Source organism: Heterocephalus glaber, unplaced genomic scaffold (assembly GCF_053883595.1).
Source record: "Heterocephalus glaber isolate CG9 unplaced genomic scaffold, H.glaber_assembly_v1.0 deba00001509, whole genome shotgun sequence".
NCBI lineage: Eukaryota > Metazoa > Chordata > Mammalia > Rodentia > Bathyergidae > Heterocephalus > Heterocephalus glaber.
Genome location: NW_028258325.1, coordinates 12598053 through 12620407, shown reverse-complemented (window position 1 = coordinate 12620407; position 22355 = coordinate 12598053). Strand labels below are relative to the sequence as shown.

The 22355-nt window shown below is 32.2% G+C and overlaps 1 protein-coding gene across 13 annotated transcripts in view; it reads left to right on the top strand.

Moving 5' to 3' along the window:
- Lcorl (ligand dependent nuclear receptor corepressor like) overlaps positions 1–22355 on the top strand; it is a 199435-nt gene that overhangs the window by 133582 nt on the left and 43498 nt on the right. For 9 of the 13 annotated variants that reach the window (XM_021260232.2, XM_021260234.2, XM_021260238.2 and 6 more), the window contains one exon: positions 14476–14569. In XM_021260232.2, the coding sequence (XP_021115891.2) occupies positions 14476–14569 (94 nt within the window). Of the gene's footprint in view, positions 1–14475; positions 14570–15860; positions 22339–22355 lie in introns of those variants that run through there. The other 4 variants (XM_004847227.3, XM_021260240.2, XM_087187818.1 and 1 more) reach the window with 2 other exon arrangements.

Sequence of the window (22355 nt, the reverse complement as noted above, 5' to 3'; positions counted from 1 at the left end):
ATTCAATCCCCAGTACCACCACCAAAAAAAGAGAACTCATTCTAGAAGGTGGTGTAAGTTCTATTAGTATACCAGTCAGGGTTTAAAGATGATGCTCTGTTCAGTGTGTAAGACAAATAAAAATGGAGAGGGTCTGACATGTGGAAATAATCTGCCTTTTTTCTTAATTTTAGATTATATAAGTTTATGTGGAAATGTCTAAGTATTAAGATAATAATTAGATTGAAAAACAGAAATGTGAAAGATAACTATCTTATAGGATTTAAGGAAAGAAAATATCAGTACACAGAATTTTGGATATTGGAAAGCAGAGGATTTTTAAACCTTTTATTTGCTCTCCATGCTTTATACCCACTTATCTTTCCTCTTTTAGGGAAGTGGTATAGAGTTCTAAAGTGACTACATGTATGAAGTACATGTACCCACTCTGAGATAAATGTAAAATGTATGTACTGGATACATGTACTAATGAAAATAAAAGAGTGACTAGAACATAAGCTTTGGTATGTGACAAACTTGTATGAAAATCTCAGTTCTACTACTTAAGCTCCTTTTACAAGTAACTGCTTATCGGAGCTTCAATTTTCTTATTGTTTGGCCAAAATAATAATGAACTCATTGGAAAAACATGAGAATTAAATATAAATTAGCAAACTCATTAAAGATACTAAAACTCATAGTTCATATTCTCCACTTCCCATTCTTTAACACCACAGAAGAAAGCCTTATAAGTAAAATGATAGGGAATTATAAATATTTGTATAGTTATTACACTACAGTAGAACTGAACATTTTCTGAACAGTCCAGTGAATAGAATTCAGTAGCTAAAAGTTAGAGAAAAATAGATTTCAGATCAATATAAGAACAAATATTTCCAAGGCTCAAATATTTCTTAAAAATGGAAAGGGGGAATAATTCCTTGGTTGCCTCATTATTAGAACTATTCCAAAGCATTTGCTAAGTGCTTAGGAGAGATGACATTTTAAAATAAATTTCATCCCTTAGATTCTGTGGTTCTCTGAAATTAAGTGGTATGATGGATTCAAGTGTACAAAGTATTTAAATTATTATAATCTAGGCAAAGTCCATAAGCGAATATCCTGAGGTTGGAAAGAGTAATGATAGTTGTAGTAGTCTTCTTGATAATTTCAATATTTGTGGTGAATTGTCATATATGGTTTCAGTGGTTTTTAGGGTAGAAATCATTTGGTATAATATGATTTGTGGTATAGAGAACAAGGGAAAAATGGTGATAGGTGAAGCTAAACAATAGATGGGGACCAGATTATGAGAAAAACATGAAATGTTGAGGATTTTTACTTTCTTGGGGGCCACAAGAAACTGCTAGGCCCCCTTGGAATAGAGTGACAAGATGTGATTTAGTTCATAAAACCATTCTACTATGGTATAAATCGATAGTTTCACGGATTAGCTTACCCAAAAAAAAGTAAACAACATACTTTTTAATGTGTTTGTGTGTGTGTATGTGTGAACCCACTGTGTATGATTATTCTACAAATTAAAATTTTCAAGCTTCAGATAAAGATACTATAAGCAATTCTTGAAAGTCTTGCTAATCGTGATGACCTCACTGCTATTCTTATTGCACAGTACTGTACACACTTTGGAAATTTTTCATTAGCAATGATACAATGTGTAAATCCATATTTTAAATATGTTCCTTAAGAGTTAAAATTTTTTCTGGCCCGATTTTACTATTCCTAACTTAAAGTTAATAAAGGTCTTAGTAGTAATAATAGTAGCAGTAGTAGTAGCACTTCTGACTTTTTTTGTTGTGGTTATTTGCTAGTACTTAGCACTTTTCATGTCATTCTTTCTCTATAATTTTTTAACAATACTCATTTAGGCCAGTTTTACATTTTGTCAGTTACTTAATACAAATTAGATAGTAATCTGTAAGTCCAGTGAGTAATCTAATGGTCCATTTGGTGCTGTTATAACTGAATACCTGAGAATGGATAATTTGTTAAAAAATAGAGATTTATTTTTTACAACCCTAGGGCCTGAAGAGTCCAAAGATCTGAGGTCTTTGTCTACAAGGCTGTTCTTGCTGTGCCAGCTCATGGCTTCAAGGGAGGTAGAGCAAAGAGCTCATCCTGTATCAGGGGCCCACTCCTGGCAGCCCTCGTGCCTTCATTGCCTCTTAATGGAGAAAGGAATATGTATTTCAATACATACACCTTAGGAGACACACTCAGACCATGAATAATATATCTCATCTGTGTATCTATACCTATAAACTCTAAAATCCCATCCCAAATAGTTTTAACTTGATGAAACTTTAAGCAACAGATAATTTCTATCTCATACAAACTATTTCAGAGAATTAGAAATACAGAAAGGTTAGTAAAATCTTGATACTAACAATAGACAATGATAGCAAAAGAAAAGAAAATTACAAACTACAAGCCTAGGCTCTGATTCTTAAATAAGTATCAACAAATTGACTATAGTGAAATATAAAAACATGATAAATAATGACTAGAAGGATGTGGATGATGAAGCTTTTGAAAAACTTTCATGATTTTCCAAATTAAATTATAGAATCCTTAATAATTACAGAAAAAAATCATCCTGTAAAAGCTGGCACATTTATGATTGTTTTCACATTAAGTTTATTGGTACATTTTAGGTATACAATACAGTTACATTCATCATTGGGAACTTGTACCTTTACATGATGCATCTTGGTTCTTATTTTCTCCCCATTCCCCTCCCCTCCCTTCTCCTCCTCCACCCTTCCCTATTTACAAAGACTTTGTTTCCATTTTTTCCTTTTCTCATATTTTTTCTTTTCCCTTCTTTCCTTTCCCCTACCCCTCCCACATCCCCTACTCCTTTAGACCTTTTCTTCCTATTTCACATCATCAATTATACATTTTGATCCTTATTTACACTTTTAGTTTTTCACACCAGAGAAACTATTCAGTATTTACACATGTGTCCTATTTATTTCACTTAATAGTATGGCCTCAGTGTGCATCCATTTAGCTAGTTTCTTGTTCTCTGGTTTCTTGTTCTTTATGGCTGAGTAGTACTCTACTGTATAAAAAAAAAAAAATCTTTCCAAGTTTTAGCTATTACACACTGTGCCGCTAAAAACATGGGTGCACATATATCGCTGTGCTATGATTCCTTTAATTCTTTTGTGAAGATAGCCAGCAGAGGAATAGCTGGATCAAATGGGATCTCTAATCCTAGTTTTTTTGTTTTTTTGTTTTTTTCTAATCCTAGTTTTCTGAGGTATCTCCAAATTGATTTCCACAGTGGTTGCACCAGTCTGCACTCACACCAACAATGGAAAACAGTTCCTTTTTCCCCACAACCCCTCCAGCATTTGTTATTATATGATTTTTTAAAAAGCTTATCAAACAAAAAATAGATGAGCACTTCCACTACCAAAACATAACTTGATTTAGTAAAGGACAAGCCAAAAATGCACACAATCACCAATTTTAAACATTTTCTGAGGTTCCTAACCCCTCAATTAAAATTCAGCTTTTAAAAACAGCAACGATGACAGGAAAAAAACATCTAAGAATGAAATGAATTAACTGAATAAGATCTTATGGAGAACATTGTGTATTGAAGGACATGAAGGTTGACTTCCAAAATAAATGTTTGTAATTTAAGTAAATGGAAGACTGAAAGATGACTATTTACCTTTAATATGCTTACAATTTAGTGTCATTTCAGTTACATTCCAAGAGTTTTTTGTTAAATATGGTTTGTTGAACTTAAAATTCACAAGCAAAACTTAAAGAGCCAACAATAACCAAGTCAAAGTACTAACTTGCTTTAAAACCTGTCAAAACTTATGAAGTCTGATGATTACAACAGGGTGCTGTTGTCAGGATACAAATTAGTAGAACAGGTTAGCAAGCCCAGAAATCCTCCAAACACTACTGGTACAAGACAGAAATCATTATAAATCACAGGGAAGGATGTACTTACTATTCACTGAACAGTTCCCAGGGCATTTGGTTACCCACATCTTGGCGTGGGAGGCAGAGATGAACCTACCATGAGAAACCCAGTTTTATTTAAGGGGTAATAGAGTTCCCAAATTCTCCTTTGGATTAAGGGGTAATATAATTCCTAAAACTAAGGACAAAGTCTTAACAGCAGTTGTGGAAAATTTTCAGCTATTATCATTTCAAATACACCTTTCACTTTATCTTTTATCAAATTCATTGAGTCAAATATTGGATCTTCTCATTCTGTCTTCCATGTCTCATCAATTTTCATATTTCCTGGCTCTTTGTTTCATTGTGATATAGCCTCCTTAATTTGTTTAGAATTATTTTCCATTTCGCTAATTCTCTCAAGCTATTTTAATCAGTGTTTAACCTCATACTTGCACCTCTACTGATTTATTATATTTTTTATTTCCAAAAGTTATTTTTTAAAAAACAGTATACATGCCCATCAGCATACCTGTAATTTTAGAAAGAGATCAACAAGAAGGCTATCAAGAATAAATGGGGTCGGGGCCAGGGATTTAGCTCAGTGGTTCTGCTGCCTGCCTCACAAGCGCAAGGACCCGAGTTCGATCCCTGGTACCAAAAAAAAAAAAAAGAATAAATGGGGTATTATTTTAGGTAAGGTGGTCAAGAAAGCTTTGCTGAAGTGAATTTGAGCTGAGACTGAGTCTTCCTTATGAAGATATGGTGGGGGTGGCAGAGCATTTCAGGCAAAAGAAGCATCAGCTCAAAAACAAAATACCAAAACTCAGAAGGCTGTACTGAATCAGGTATGTTTGAGGAACTGAATGAAGGTTGTCTCACTCACTTAAAAATCAAGAAATTATTCAAAGCTTTTACAATAAAGCCAGATCACAAAGTGACAAGAAATATAATTGGTACAGTATATAGAAGCTGGACTTTTTCTGCTTTTTTGAGAATAGCACTATAAAAAAGCCATGCACTTTAAATTCAGGAAGTACAGGGCCGGGGATTTAGCTCAGTGGTTTCGCCTCCTACTGCACAAGCACAAGGACCCGAGTTCGATCTCCGGTACCAAATAAATAAATAAATAAATAAATAAATTCAGGAGGTACATAAGTGTTTTCATGTAAAATGTCACTTGACTACCTTAATTAGGTCGTATATTATATTAATATATATTTTTCCACAAAATCTTTTTAATGCTTAAATTGATAACTTAGCTGAATAGTATTTTATTTTGTAGAAGGATCACATTGTATTTAATTGTGTATCTTAGATATATGAATAAACAGACTGAACTAAGGTTTTGTACTCAGTTTTTACCTTGGAAAAATTTCCTACCAGTGAAATTGCTCTATCAAAGAGCATGCATAATACTATTAGAAGTAAAGGTGGAGAGGGGGTGACATGGTGACCAGAAGGAGATTTTTAGGGTTGGAAGTGGTAATTTAGGTGCTGTTCACTTAGAAATTTTCAGTCATGAAAATTTTCTTAAGAATTTTCAGGTAGTGAAAATTCATTAAACTATGTACTTAGATGTATTTTTTAGGAATATCATATTTCAGTAAATTTTTTTTATAAATTATAAGTCATTTTTATGAACTTATGGTCAAAAAAATTTTTCTCCCAGTATATTATTTGAATAAATATTCATCTGTTTTAAAGTAGGTAAAACTACTTGAATTTAGAGAATAAACTAGTGTGATGTAAAGGATAAAAAAAATGGGCTTTTAAAAATACTTTTCACTGATACTGACTTCAAACCTTTTAAAAACTTGATTTAGTTCGGTACTTGTAAGAAAAGATGAAGAAAAAACAAATTACTGTAATGAAGTTCTCAAATGGCATTTGATGGAAATATTGAAACTTTGTGTTAATTTCACCAGTAGCATTTTCCTAATTTGGCATTGCAAGCTTTTAAGTCCTAAATTCATAGAAAGCATTTATTCTAATTTATACTGCTGCTTATCATTTTCAGTAAATAGAAGAATGAATTTTATAAGGTTTTAGCCATATATATATATATATATATATATATATACACACACACACATACACAGAGTAAAGCACATTAGGAAGGAAATAACCTTCCCTTTAAAAATAAAAAATACTTCCCATTACCAAAAAAAACTTATAGAAGGGAGGCAGATGTGGGAAGGGAAAGCCAGGTTTCAGGTTTGATTGATATGCTGCTCCTAAATTGTATTGATTGTTTCTCCTGTGATCAAAACTCCATAGTTAAATTAATAACAATAAAAGTAAAATTAGAACTGGGATAAACCTAAAGGAATGCTTGTACAATTTGGTAGGGTTTTTTTTCTTAAAAAGTTGGAGGATTATTATTATATACTCATAAAATTTGTGGAAAACAAAAAAGTACGTGTGTGTGTGTGTGTGTGTATGTGTGTGTGTGTAGATATATTCACAAGCAAAGATAAATGTACAGATATGCACATGCATGCAAGTATGTTTAGACAAATATACTTTCATATTTTAACTGCTTAAACCTTTATCAACCAAATATCCTCATTCTGTGTATTTCTACATTTTGATTTTGTTTTTTTTGTACATGTTTCACATTTCTATTGAAGTTTTATTGTACTTTTTAAAAACATTATAGCATTTGCATGTTCCTGTGTTTTATTAATTCCTTTAATGAGTATGTTAAATTGAATTCTCAAATTAGAGAATAGGTAAATACTGTAATTTATCTAACCTTTTAGTATGGAGGGTTTTTTAAATTTTTTAATCATCTGTGATACTGAAATGTACTGTCTTTAAACATGAAATTATTTTCATGTTAAATATTAACCTAGATAGCTAGAAGAATGTAAACATTTTAGGATTTTTCGTAACATTGCTAGATTGCTGCCAGAAGTCTTAAATTCCTAATGCTAGTATTTGATAGCTGAAATTTATTGCATCCTTGCCAACATTATAGTTTGTCTTTTTAAAATATAGAGATCAAAATTTTAGGTAATTCAGACTCTAGAATATGAATGTTTGAATTTGAATGCCATTTTCAGTGCTTATATCATTGCCATTGTGCAGTTTAATTAACCCCTCTTGTTTTTTTTCTTCTTTTGGTACTGGGGATCAAACTCAGAACCCTGCGCTTGCCAGGCAGGCAGCAGAACCACTGAGCTAAATCCCTGGCCCTACCCCTCTTTCAGTTTCAGTTTGTCATTAAAATTTACAAATTAATAAAACCTATTAATGTCATTGGGTTGTGAGAAATAAATGAGTTAAAACAAGTAGTACTTTGCACACTTGACTATAGAAAAAATATTATATAATTAGATTTCATGGGAGTTACTAATTTCTAACAGTCAGTTGAATATGTATGATTAAAAATTGAAACCATAGGACTCTCCGAGTGAGTACAGTGAGAAAAATCTACAAAAAGCCAAAAGTTGATTAAAACAATATATTAAAGGACTTAAAAAAAAAGAAAAGGGCCAGGGATTTAGCTCAGTGGTTTCGCTGCCTGCTGCGCAAGCACAAGGACCCGAGTTCAATCCCCGGTACCAAAAAAAAAACAAAAACAAAAAAAGAAAAGAAGATCCATTTCAGGAAATAGATAAGAAGTGTTCAGAGAGGTAAGATGGAAAGAGCAATAAGGTATTTAATACTATTAACATAATTTTGTGTGAAGCAGTATTAAATGTTCAGTTATTGTGATAAAAGTTTCATTGATGGTGATTATTTTAGCATGTGGAGTTTAATTTCAAATATTTTTCTCTTGTACAGACCACATAAAATGTGTGTGGTATTTTCTCACTTCACCCATCTTTTAACTCATGCTTAAGTCACATATAGACTGAGCTTCACAATTTGCCTTTCATAGCAGCTGGAAATCAGTAGTATCAAGAGGAATAAATAAAGAATGTATTTAACACCTTTAATATTCATTTATTGAAGGAATTAATGGTGATCATTCTTGACATTGCTGTAGAAAAATATTTATTAAAATCTAACAAATATGGAAATTGAAGATTAAAAATTATTCTTACCCTCTTTTACTTAAAGACGTTTTTGTATAAAGCTGCCTTTTTCAGATAGATGCCAACCTTTTGACTTTTTTAATTTCACGAGTTTTTTGTTAGTAAGGTCTGCTATGTGTGAATTGGTGCTACTGAATTGAGCAAGGCACTGATGTGTCAATAAATAAGTGTTTATTGAGCTATTCTTATTCTCAGTTCCTTGCTTAAGGAACTGAGAATTGTGAGTAATATCCAAGTAATTATACTTAATTAAATATAATCTTAAGTAGATTCTAAACATAATTACCCTATAGCACTGTTGGTCTTACTAGACAAATAATAATGACAAAAATATATAATAGAAGAATATAAAGGATCTTGGGCGTGTAAAAGAAGACTAGGGAAGAATTGAAAACCTTTGTGGAGATGAGGCTGAAGGATGTGTGGAATTAGCCAGGCCAGTAGAGAACAGAGCATAACTTTGAGAATGGACAAAAGGCCTAGTAAAAAATGAAGAAGAATGATGTCCTTGGAGGAGTGAAAAACAATTCTATATTATGAGGATTCTGGTTGTCCTCTTTGAATGGATTCTTTATCAGAAATTTGCATGGAAATGCAGAAGAGATAATTTGTAAATGAAATAATTGAAATCTTAATTTTAACCAAAAAATAATAAAATATTGGTACTCGGGAAATTGTTCAATTTGATCATGGACTCAATTTTCCAAGCATCAGCTCACTTTTAAAATTATCTCTGGTAGTGTTCCATATAAAATTACCTGGCCTCATTGAAAGATTTATACTGGCCTATCTTTAATTCTAAATGTTTTGCAATAGTGTTTGATCAGAAATAATTAAATTGTAATGTTAAATGTTCTATCTGCAACCAGTAAAATGAAAACAATGATGTGTTTTATGATTAGGGAAATTTTCAAACACACAGAAAAATAAAGCATAATAATCATGTACTCATCACCTAGAATTAATAAAAGTGTCCTTAAATCGTACTTACTTCTGATTTGTATTCTGTTAACAAACTAAAGCTCTGTTAAGATGTCTTTTATCCTTTTTATTTTCCTTAGAAGCAATCATTGATACTACCTATTTATGTATCTATAAGCAAAATAGTTTGTGTGTGTGAGTATACAAACATGCACTTTAAAAATGTACATAAATAGCATGTTAAATGCACTCTTGTTTAATCCTGAAATTTGAAAGTATCTACTAAAGTTCAAAATTTACAAACATCACTGTCTAGCCCTTCTACTTCCAGATGTATATGTTAGACATTCTTATAACATGAGCAGAAGACTTCACTGTCCAGCACTTCCACTTCTAGATGTATATATATTAGAGATTCTTATAACATGAGCAGAGGGACGTGCATTTCAGCATTGTTTGTAACAGTGAAAAACTAAAACCATCTAGATATCTACCAATAAATGATAAAGTAAGGGAGAATGCAGTGTGGTGAAAGTGAGTTAATTATAGCCCCCTTTCTGCCTGGTTTATATCACCAACCCTATAAAAGCATAATAGGTGCTTAAATTTTTTTTCCTTAAATTCTTTTATTGGTACATTTTAGGTATACAATATGTTTACATTTATCATTGGGTGCTTGTACCTGTACATGATGTATCTTGGTTTTTATTTTTTTCCCCATTACCTGTGCGCCTTTCAACCCCTCCACCCTTCCCTATTTATGTAGACTTCGTTTCCATTAGTGCTTAGTTTTGATCCACTGAGTAAATTATTAGTAATTTGTAAATAAATACATATAAAATAACCTAGTTATGATGTGATTACTCCAGTTTGAAGGACTGGTACAGATAGATGTAATCACCATTCAGCTAGAGTATAAATCACCAGCAAAGTAAAAAATATACCCTTTACCTCTATTCCTTATCTTTCTTTTTCTCCATCCTTCTTCCTAAGCTGTCTCTCCCCTTTTCATTGCCTTTGCTTTTCTGATTTGCCCAATTATAGAAGTAACTCTTTGATATTTTCAACTCTTGAACTAAAGGGTTTATGATTTTTTTTTAAAAAAGCAAAGAATCATGATGATATCAACAAAATGCTTTAGTGTAAGTGATAATACTACCAACAAAAAATGATATTTTCTACAGGTTACTAAAATTTACCTAAAAACCCTTAATGTGTATTAGAACTATTAATTACATCTTTATGTATCTTTTGTTTGCTATGTAAATATTTGCTATGTACATGTTTACTATGATTAAAGAATTTTAATGTGACAAATTTGTTGTACATTTTTCATTTTTCACTACATGCAGACTATCATGTATTAATGTAGTTATCAAATCCTTTTAGAACAAACTTAATACAGGCAGCCTAGATATGGAGAAGGGACTATGGGGAAAAAAAATAAAAGCTTTGCTTATCAGGCTTATCATTTAGATTTCCGAAAGAGAAAGCATCAGAAATGTATGCCTGATCTGGGTAGGTCTTTCAAGGACAGAAGACAGCTTATGTCTAACTCATCCTGGGCTGTGTATGTGTGGTAATGGTTCAGCATGGACAGGAAATCTTTATTGCCTTATCAAGGGAAATATAGCCTAGTTTGCACAGTTTGTGTAAAGGAGAAAAAGACAGGGTTCCCTGTACCTCTTTTATTTCTATTTTGTGGAATAATTAGATTTTAGTTGCACACATTGAAAATATAGAAGAATTTAGATACGAGTTAATTTCATTTATTCTGAAACTTTGTCTCAGAATTACAAACTTAGAAGTAGTTTACATGCAGTAAGTTGTATATAAAACATTTTTGTATACAAAATCAAAATTAGCACATACTGATGACTATAGTTAGGCAGTAATTATTATCTTGAAGTAAATAGTAAAATTTTAGTTGCTAAAGGACAGGAAAGTGATAGTAAAACATGGAGAAGACATTTCCTGTTTTAGTAAGCTCTGGCATTCTAATAATGTTTAATGAAATACAAATAAGTAAGCCAAGATCCCTGACCATAAGGAATTCAGTCTCACGGGAGAAGAAAATACATAAATCAATAAATCCATGATATTGTCATAGGTAATACAGGATGCTGTCGGGGACATCGGAATATTTAAGGATGAGATGTTTGGCAAGTCAAATAGATAAAAAGAATGTTCTAGGCCAGTGGTGGTGAACCTATGCCACGCATACTGCAGCAGGTTGTTTGTTATCATTCTAAGCTCTAAAAGGTTTGCCATCACTGCTCCAAGCAGAGGAAATGATGTAATGCAGTTTGAGAGAAATGACACCACATAGCAAGTTTGAGAAGGTACAAGTAGTTAGATACATGAGAAGTATAAGGTTTGATATGAGTTGGAGACTAAACATAAAAGTAGGCTAATAAATTGGAGCATGATACTCTAATAATTTTTAAAGGTACTACATGCCAGATTCTTTACCTCTCCAATCTCCCCTTTTAATTTTCAAATCTAGGCACTCTAATCACTATCCACACTGAATTTCTTCTAGTTCTTCAAAATTCAGCAAATATGTATTGAATATTTATTGTGTGCTGGGCACAATCTTAGGCAAAGGGTAGATATATCAATGAATAAAATAGGTATGTTCTCTGCCTTCACATAGCTTACAGTCTGCACCTAACACTGGTGAGTATGTAGGCAACAAGTATACAGCTTGTTAAATGTTAATACAGTAAATGTTGCTGGTGTAGGAACATCAACTAAGTCCAAGTGTGTCCGGAGTGATTGAATAATGAGTAAGATTTGGTGAGAATTGGGATTAAGAGCATGGGAGTCAGAAGGAATAGAAGTGAAGAACTTTAGGCAGAGGAAGCCAAGTGAAAGTGTGAAAGCCCAGAGATGAGAAGAAATAGAACTTTCTCAACAGATTTCCCTACTCCATCCTTAGCCCATTGCAGTCCATTCTTCCCACAGCAGATTGATCTTTTAAAAAACATAAATATGTCAGAATTTTAAAAGCATAAATATGTCTTCTCAGAATCCTTCAGTGACTTCCTGTCTCTCACAATAAAATCGAAAGTTCTAACCATGGCCCAAGTTGCCCTATTTGACTTTTCCTACAGCATGTCTTATCTCATCCCACTCTTATCTTGGCTTACACTACTCCAGTCACTGTAGCCTCTTTGCTATTCCTCTAGGATTCTAGACATGATTTCATATTGAGTATTGATAGTCATATGCGATGATTCATGGTCTTTGCACAAACTATTCTTTGTAGAAGCTTTTTTCAACATATCTAGTTGGTTGGTGACCTTCTGCTTGTTCAGGACCCTCCTTCAATCAAAAAGCCCTGTATTGACAACATTTTATAAAGCAGTAGCCTTGTCAGTCCCATCTTCATTATGTTACCAGTTTACTGTGCATTATTTTTCTGAGTAACACTATCATAATTGAAGATGGTAGTATAGTATGAATTATCTCACTGATCCTAAGCACCATGAGAATACTTTATGTGATTGTTTTTACTGCTACTTTCCTAATGCTTAAAACACTGCTTTATATATAGTTGTAAGCACTCATGTTATTATTCAGTTCTACATAGGTTATGGATAGGATATTTTTATTTTGTCTTTTCATCTTTATATCTACCAGGGTACTTAAGTGTTACATGAATTGATATGGTTTAAAGCCCAATTTTTAACCCAGTTAAATTTTTAAATATATTTTTAAACATACATTTTCTTGTAATAATAAAAATTTTCTTGGGCTGGGGATTTAGCTCAGTGGTTCCGGCGCCTGCCTCGCAAGTGCAAGGTTCCAAGTTCGATCCCCAGTACCAAAAAAAATAATAATAATAATAACAATTTTCAATTTTTTTAGCTAATAGTAAAAAAATTCTTAGAATTGTGTAGTGCTGGGTTATAAATTTATAGTTAAGGGCCAGGGATGTAGCTCAGTGGCACAGCACCTGCCTGGCTAGCGCAAGGTCCTGAGTTTGATCCCCAGTACCAAAAAATAATTAAATTCATAGTTAATTGTTTTTCATACTGAAGTGTGTCAGATTAATAATATCTGAATCACTGATTTATGTAAACCCAGTATTATAATAGTATTAAAAATAACTTCACTTTAAATACAAAAACTTAAGCAGTTGTTTTATATCAGGTTATTTTTTCTTAAAGTTATAACATAAATGATATCTTCAACAAGTCAAAGATACAGCTAGACTATATTAAATAGGCAAAGATTAAACTGTTGTGCATTTCAATAATTTAAAATAGGGCCGGGGATTTAGCTCAGTGGTTCCATCACTTGCCTTGCAAGCACAAGGACCCAAGTTCGATCATTGGTACCAAAAATAATAATAATAATAATTTAAAATAGTACAATTTTACACAGAATGCTAGAAAATATATTGGTTATAGAGTCAACACTTTGCTGAAAGTGTATGTGCCACATATTGATAGTCCTAGTCAATACTAATTATAGAGAACTTGAAAGGGGACGTTGCCAGAGCCTCTGCCTTGGGTCCTAGCCTCCTGTGAGCCACTACAGCACAAGGTGAATTAAAGAAGACAAGAAACTAGACTTAGAATGAGTAAGCTGGGTCCTGGGACCTGGTCAGTGCTGCTCTGGGCAACAAAGACAAAGGCTCCCAAGCACATCAGTATTTATTGAATACAACTGTGAGAAGGACTAGGGAGCCGGGTATGCTTTGAAGGCATCTAGTGAGATACTGAGGAACACCTGGCATGATAGCACCAGGCAGGGCTGTAAGGGAGTAAGCATTGCTTATCTTGCTTGGATAGAACAAACAGGTGCTGGGACCAGGTGCAATTAGCAAGTAACCCACAAGGTCAATGAGAAGCCACAGTTCAGGGGAAAGGATTTTAATTGGGGTCACGTTGACCTGAACTGCACATAACTCAGCAGAGCCCTGCCACTTCACAGACCAGGGCCTAGGTTTCTGTGACAGCCACTGAGGGAGAGACCACTTGCTCAGTCCATCTGACATGCCCATTTGAGTCATGTAGAGCTTCGATCTGACTCCTGATATAAAACAATTGCCAAATTATGGAGAGCAAGAAGCAGGTGCCACTCACAGCCACTCATAGCCCGCTAGTACTGGACAGGGATGTCTGCTACAATAATCATTCAATTATTTTACTCATCACATTTCTGTTGTTTTGTACAACTTGTATCTCTTCCACATTCCCAAGCATAATCTGTACAGCCTTGAGTGGAAAACAATCTTGGAGAAACAGTTTATGGCTCTATACTATAGAATGGTAGAAGAGGTGACCTAGAGTTGATTCTAAACAGATTTTAAATTTGATAGTCTATTAAGTTTCTGCAAATCATCTAGCATTGCCAGCTCCCCTTCTGAGCTTTTTTTTCCTATGTAGTGCCTTCCCAGTCATGTCCTGTTATTAAAACGATTTAAGATGAATAGATAATGGCCACATATCAAATACAAGTGTCAATTCTTAGATCATAAATTAATAGATCAGCAAGACATGAAATGATAAAATATAAGGGTTGCCTATCTGTTACAAATATAAAGTTTTTTCTCTTGCAAAAATTATAGGGGATGGAGTGTTAGATCTCTCTACAAAGAAAACCAGCATAAAATCTGAAGAGTCATCCATATGTGATCCTTCTTCTGAAAATTCAGTGGCTGGGTAAGCAATATCTAGGAAATATAAGTTAATATTAATATAAAATTATCTCTACAGAGAACTCTTCTATTCTGCGTAGTACTGACATATGTAGTTTTCCTTCTGAATTTTTTCACTCATAGTGTGTCTCTCATACCTTTCATTTGTCCTTCCTCTTCCTTTTTTATTCTTTCTGTTAAAGAAAAGTTATCAGAACAATCACCAAACTTTAGTTCTTGTTACTAAAATGAACTACCAACTTAATCATAGAATACAAACTAAGCAGGACGAGTAAGAGAATTTAAAATATTCAGGTGGAAATTTTAAGGGAAATATATAATCTAAATATTTAATTTTGTAAACCAATGAACAAATTCTAAAAGTACTGTACTTACTAATTCTTAAAGCTAGTTTATAGTATTTACATTTTTTCATTGTGCTTTAGATGTGGTGGCAAGCAATTTAATATATCTAGTAATCACCACAAAAAGTCTTTTTGTGTTTTGAAAAGCAGTCATTAAATTAATTTAAAATAATTACTAGTGAAATGCTGTTCTGTTGGATTTTTGGATTTTTTTGTAACTTTTGCATCTTCCCATTAACTACATACAAAGCTTTTTTGTCACATTTAAATCTGACTTGTAGAACATAATTTGATCAAGAAAGGCTGCAGTAAGATTTGAGTCATAAGGTATAGTAAACTTTCTGAGAACTGAAAATTACAACACTTCCAAAATAAAAATAACTTTTATAGTATCTAAAGTGAAATTATTGTGTTCAAATACGGCCTGTTTTTAATTTTTTTCTAGAGGAAAATTAGTCTTGTGGAAATACGGGATGTTTGTGTTTGGAAATATTCTTGCTGCTACAAATTTCCTTTAAATGGGTTGACTCTTTTATTACTTGTTTAGCGGTAACGTCACGTTTCTACTAACAAAAACTCCTTTAGGATTTGGGTATATTTTTTTATAATGGAACTCTAATTGTACAAATAAAAATTATAAGTGTTGCTCTGCAAGCATCTTTCAGAGGAATAGCAACATCATGAGAGTATTTTTACAAATACTGAGTTAGGATTTTATGTTCTTGGAAGGTTTGCCTGTTGAGGCCACCGTACCATTGACACATTGTCCTACCAGGACTGTAGCATTTGCTTTGATAAGGAGTAACTACTACATCTCACAGACTTAAAAGTGTCATAAGCAGTGATGTTACCTAAGCAAGGAGTATAATAAAGGAGTGGACCCTTCCCTTCCATAGCTGTGTGAGAGTCTCTCATGCATCAGTTTACCATCGTTTCATTCCATCCATCCAGGAGACTACACAGAAACAGAGAGGACTATGTGGAAAGAAGTGCTGAGTTTGCAGATGGTTTGCTCTCAAAAGCTTTGAAAGACATTCAGTCTGGAGCACTGGACATAAATAAAGCAGGCATACTTTATGGCATACCTCAAAAAACTTTACTTCTCCACTTAGAAGCCTTACCAGCAGGGAAGCCTGCATCTTTTAAAAACAAAACTCGAGATTTCAATGATAGTTACTCATATAAAGACAGTAAAGAAACTTGTGCAGTACTACAAAAAGTAGCCTTGTGGGCAAGAGCTCAAGCAGAGCGCACAGAAAAGAGTAAACTCAATCTACTTGAAACCTCAGAATTAAAATTCCCAACAGCTTCCAGTTACCTCCATCAGTTAACTCTACAGAAAATGGTTACTCAATTTAAAGAAAAAAATGAAAGCCTTCAATATGAAACTTCAAATCCTACTGTACAGTTAAAAATTCCTCAACTACGTGTAAGTTCTGTTTCAAAATCACATCCTGATGGTTCTGGTCTGCTGGATGCTATGTATCAAGTTTCTAAAACCTCTTCAGTCCTAGAAGGATCAGCTCTCCAAAAACTGAAAAATATACTCCCTAAACAGAACAAAATAGAATGTTCTGGGCCTGTAACTCACTCAAGTGTTGACTCTTACTTTCTACATGGGGACCTCTCTCCTTTGTGTCTTAATTCTAAAAATGGAACAGTTGATGGAGTCTCTGAAAATACTGAAGATGGATTGGATCGAAAAGATAATAAGCAGCCCAGGAAAAAACGTGGCCGCTATCGGCAGTATGATCATGAAATAATGGAAGAGGCTATTGCAATGGTAATGAGTGGAAAAATGAGTGTTTCCAAAGCACAAGGAATTTATGGGGTACCTCACAGCACTTTAGAATACAAGGTAAAAGAAAGATCTGGAACACTGAAGACTCCTCCGAAGAAGAAACTACGATTACCAGACACTGGGTTATATAATATGACAGATTCAGGGACTGGCAGCTGCAAGAACAGTAGCAAGCTTGTGTAGATTACTTGTTAGGAAAATGTTTGCGTGTGTGTGTGTGTGTGTGTGTGTGTGCTTGCGTGTATGTGCACAGGTGTGTATTTGTGTGTCTACATATACATGTGGGAATTACAAATGCTCACTCTGACAGGAGACATGAAATTTTACAGTTCAGAAACCACTTACATGCCTTTTGAAAAAAGTTTTATTCAGGGTTTTCACTGTGGACAGAATTATATAGTTGCTTTCTTAATTCTGGTAGTTTGTATTTAATCCTTGTATAAATAGGTGAAAAAGATTCAGGTTTTCTTTAGTAGTCAGTAGCATAAAGCGTGGGAAAACAAGTAATTGTAAAGTGAAACATTTTTATTGGTGAAAGAACATTCTGGCCATTCAGTTGAACCATCTTATAATGGAAATATGATATTAATAGTTTATAAACATTTTTACCTAACATACTTACTATAAGTATGTCAAAGAACCAATCAAAGTTTAAATAGACAGCTATCTCCTTACTGAGAAAACTTAATATATACAGTATTAATACACTACAGTACATTCTATGAAATACAAAATGCACTCAAGTACATCCACCAGGAATAGAAAAGAAAACCTTAAAGGATATGTATATGAAATTTAATATTTATCATTTAATAGTTGATTTAGCAGGAAGTTGGGGTTTATAAGGTATATGCTTTTTAAAAAAAACTGACACATAGTTAACCCCAGCCGCTATAGAATCTTTTAATATAAGATGGAATACTAAGAACAAAAATTAATTTAAATTTAATTATTAAAGTAATTTAATTTTGTTTTTCATTTGAAAAATAAGCTAATGTGTAAGGTTAGAAAAGAAGGTTGGAATGCAACTTAGAGCATGTTTATAATGTGCACAGAAAAAGTTTGAGAATGATAATTTTGATTTAAATGTGCTGGTTAGTTAATGTTATATGACTACTTTAAATTTTAAGGATTGTGACACACTCCTACTATTGAAAAACCTCAGTGTAACTTTAATATATTTGCTGCTGTAACATTTCAAAACATTTTCAGTTTATCAAAATGAATTACAGATTTCATTTTGGTGGGCGATACATTATCATTTTGCTAATAACCAAATTTGCAGTTTGTTCAGGGTCTTGAATAGATTTACAGATATTTAACACTGAAGCTGTTTTGATCTTTCAGTAATGTAAACTCTTTACTAATTGGGTAGTTAGAAGCTGGGCAGTGCATTTTAACTTTTACTAGACCAGTAATTTTTATATAGCAGTTTTAAAATGTGGTTCAGAGTATTCATGTTGAATTTATGGAGTATGCAGTTTTAGTGTAAAATGTTATAAAGCATGTGCCTCCATATAAAGGATGGGGGTTTGCTTTATATATTCAGAATTTTCCGAGTGCCCCCCTTTTCTCTGTTAAAATTCAGGTTCTGATCATTTTTCTAAGCCAGTTTTTCTATGTCCAAAAGTAATTCTTACAGCTGAAATTAAAAAATAAGTGCACCTTGTCAAATACTTGTGTTTCTACACTGGTGTTTGTATATATTTAATGATCACATATACATATAATAGGGAAAAGGTTTTCAGCTATTAAATTTAAAAACTGCTTACATGTAAAGAAATTAAAGAATGAGAAAATATACAACCAAGCTGTTATTTGATCTCTGAGATCTATATTGAACACTTTTCAGCTGTTAAAAGTTAATCTGCATACTAGGGTATGAATCGTCTTGCTCCCCCAATCCTCAAGAAAATATACATAATAGATTACAAAACAGCAGATGTCAGGGTCATCTTTCTTTTTGAAGAATTAAGCCATATTTTGTGAGGGCCAGAACTTGGATTATTTAATATATTTCCCCCTCCCTCCATTGAAAAACAAAGTTAATATTTCAAAACAATTTTATTGACCTCTTTATACAGAATTTTACTTGCAAAACTGGGGGCTCGAATGCATTACATAATATTTATATTGTATTGAGCTTTTTTATTCCTCACACTATATTTACATTAATAAATTGATTGAGAAGTTTATAGTAAAGGGAAACTTACAGAACACTTTTATATCATTTAAAAGATGACCTGACCAAAAACTTTACAGGATTCATAAATCAGGGATCATTTTGCTATTGACTTCACAGTGATCAGTAGTTTTATAGGTAATATTATAGTTAATTTGCAGCATTTTAGTACTTGTATTATTTATTTTTGGTCAGAAATAGTAAATTAAAAATATTTTTTGATAGTTTATAGGTAATGATCAATCCATAACTTTTAAAAGAAACAAAATGTTTCTATTATTGAGTTAACTTTTTGATTACACAGACTAGGAAAGGCAGGGAAATTTATGGGTTCCCCTTCTCCCCTTGGTTCTATTAAGATATTCTTTATGTTAAACCTTCAGAGTACTTTATAAACTTAGTTACCAGTTACTACTTCATTGAGAATTTTCTGAAAAATCCCATTTCAACAGACTTTTAATGAAGGTGAAAGCAACCCTTATGTGCTTTCTATTTATTTGAATGTTCAAGTATTTTATATTTAAAATAAAAAAGAAGGAAAAGAAAAACAGTGCCTCTGTTTTTAGAAAACTACTGCTCAGTAAAGTTGTTTAAGACCATTTCTGGTAGCTAATGACAATTTTATATTAAATTGTATACTAACCTTAGTGAGACTGATTTTTTTTTTTAGTTGTTTACAGTACAAATACTTGTATTTGTTTTTTAATTGCAGTATTTCTATTGTCGCAGTAATTTAGTAAAACTCTGTGGCTGCCTTGATTTTGACAGATTTTGTTAATATAAACTGATTGTTAGGCAATTAGTTATATTTATGCATAAATCAATTGCACTATAATTCATGAATTATTTATTACAATATTTTCTAATGAATTCATGTATCTGTCTTGTGTTGTAAATGTACTGTAATTCTGTTTCTACTTTGTGTTGTTAAATATCTAAATCTGATTGTATGAATTTAATTGTTCAGTTAACGTGTTTCTAGGTTGTAATTTGTAGTAAAGCACTTCAATGCTTTTGCACTTAAATTTACAACACTGTTGGTGTGTTCTTGATTTACTCATTCAGTAAAAGATAAAAAAGAAAAGTAAAGACAAAAACCTGACTACACTGACTTCTTTGATTACCTGTAGGAAGTTTTATTAAAATTAGTATTAGAAATTGTTTCTGAAGAAATATTTCAACAAACTTCTAATAGAAAAAAATAATAACATACAAAATATAGGGTGTTTGGGTTTATAAATGAAACAAAAGGATTAGTAAAAACTTAACATTTATACCAAACGTGGGATCTATAAAAAAATACAACTTTAGGATCTTTATGTAATCTCTTGAGAATTAGATTGAAGACATATGTATTCAGCTTACTTATTTATTAGGTTTTTCTTTGCAACTTTGGCAAGCAAGAAATAAGGGGGAAAAGACTTGAAGCCAAATAAGTATATTACAGAGTTCTGTAATTTGGGAACTTGGTTCTCTACCCTCATATATAAATAATCTAATATTTGAATACACAACTGGTGCCTTTATTAAGCTGTCCATTATATAACATTAGATAGGAGTTACTGGCCACTGTAAAATTCTTGAAACTCTGTCATTGAACATGATAAATGGAATAAGAAAGCTCTTTTAAAGTATAAATTTCCTTGGAATGTCAGAAAAGGGATATAAAAATCAATGCTTTTCATAATTTTATAAGTTTAATGAAGTGGACATTGTATATTTTTGGATTAACACAAGTTGTTTGGTTATTTCTGCTTTAATAGGACTCATTTACTTTTGGTGCTGGAGATTAAACTCAGGGCCTCGTACATGCCAAGTATGCACTTTACCACTGAGCTATAACCTCAGCCCCTGATTATTTCTACTATATACCTGACTTCATTAACAGAAAAATGCCTTTGAGCATTTTAGGAATTGTTATGAAAGGATATAAATGTTTAAAATACAGTGCAACATATTTTTCCAAGAAATATGTAAATTCTCATTAATTATTAGTTAACAAATATATTTAAGAGGCCATAACATCACTTTTAAATCTGCCTGTGTCTGTCTGATATTTTGGGGTTTCTTTGGCTTATGTAAAACTTTAATTTGCTGGAAAAGAGCATATCCTAATATTTGATAGCTATAATTTACTCTTGCCTTTGTTTACTTTTTTTTGGACTTTCTGATATGGAATTCTGGGAGTCAGTTCCATCATTTTATACTGCCCACCATTGCAAAATCTACAAAACGAATTATTTTCAGAAGGGAAAGTGTATTGAGATCATGTATTTCATCTCTCTAGAGGTGGCAGTGGCTTTAAAAAATTTTATTCTAATTTCACCACTCTTTTTACTTTGATAGCCTCTTAATGTCAAGTCACACACGATTTTTACTGAAATACTGGAAATGTAGTAAGTTGTCTTTTTTCGAGAACAGTTTTGGTAAGAGTTCAAAATTTGCTTTGGTATTTTTTCTGTCTAACACAGTTTTTATAAAATGTAAATGAAATATTGCACATTAGCTGTGAAATAGGTTATGACAGTTTTAGGAAGCAAAATAAAAATACTCTACTTTTCTTTTAAAGAAAGCTTCTTAGTTTTTAATAATACACAAGCATATTCTTCAGTTGCAGTTCATAATCAATATATCTCAATTCCAATCTTAAATAAAATTTCCACAAACCAGGAACTATTAACAAATGTAGCAAATCACAAATAAAGGGCTATTTTTATGTACAGAGTTTGGTGATATGTTTAATTAAAACAGATACTTTTCTGAAACAGAATTCTTTTAATATAGTTTTTATTCTTGCTGCTGGTATTGGATTAAAATTTTTCTGTAGACTTCTATATTGGTGGATACGCAATCCTGCATCTTAGGTGTACATTAGTTTCTGCAATGGGGCATTTTCCAGCATTTGAAATTTAATAATTAGGTAAGTAATGTCTGTAGTTTTCCTTTAATTACTTTAGTATTTAAAATCAATTAAAATAGATTTAATTTTTAAAAAGCTTCCATTTTTAAATTTTCATAATAGGTGAAAATGCCTGCAGCTTAATCTCAGAAAAGATATTCTTTTATATGAAATGTAAATTCTTTAATTTTCCCTGTCACTACACAGAGCTCTCTTTATTAATAATTTCATTTTTACTATTTAAAAATATTTTAAATAAAGATTTTACTCCTATATCTTATTTCCTTATTTTCACTAACATGGACCGATAATTTTCAAAGTAACATATAATGTCTTACTTTACAAAAATGTTAACTTCTTCTGAAGCATTTTCCACTAAACATTCTTAATATGTCCAAAACACTAAATATTGTCAGTTTGTAAATATAATCAATCATCTGTCACTATTGCAGCTCTATAGGAGTACAGCAATATCAAACTATCTTGTGTTCAGCCTCTGTCAAAATTATAACCCCTTATCATGCTATTTTTGCTGTAATTCATTTTTTGTTTGATTTTATTTTT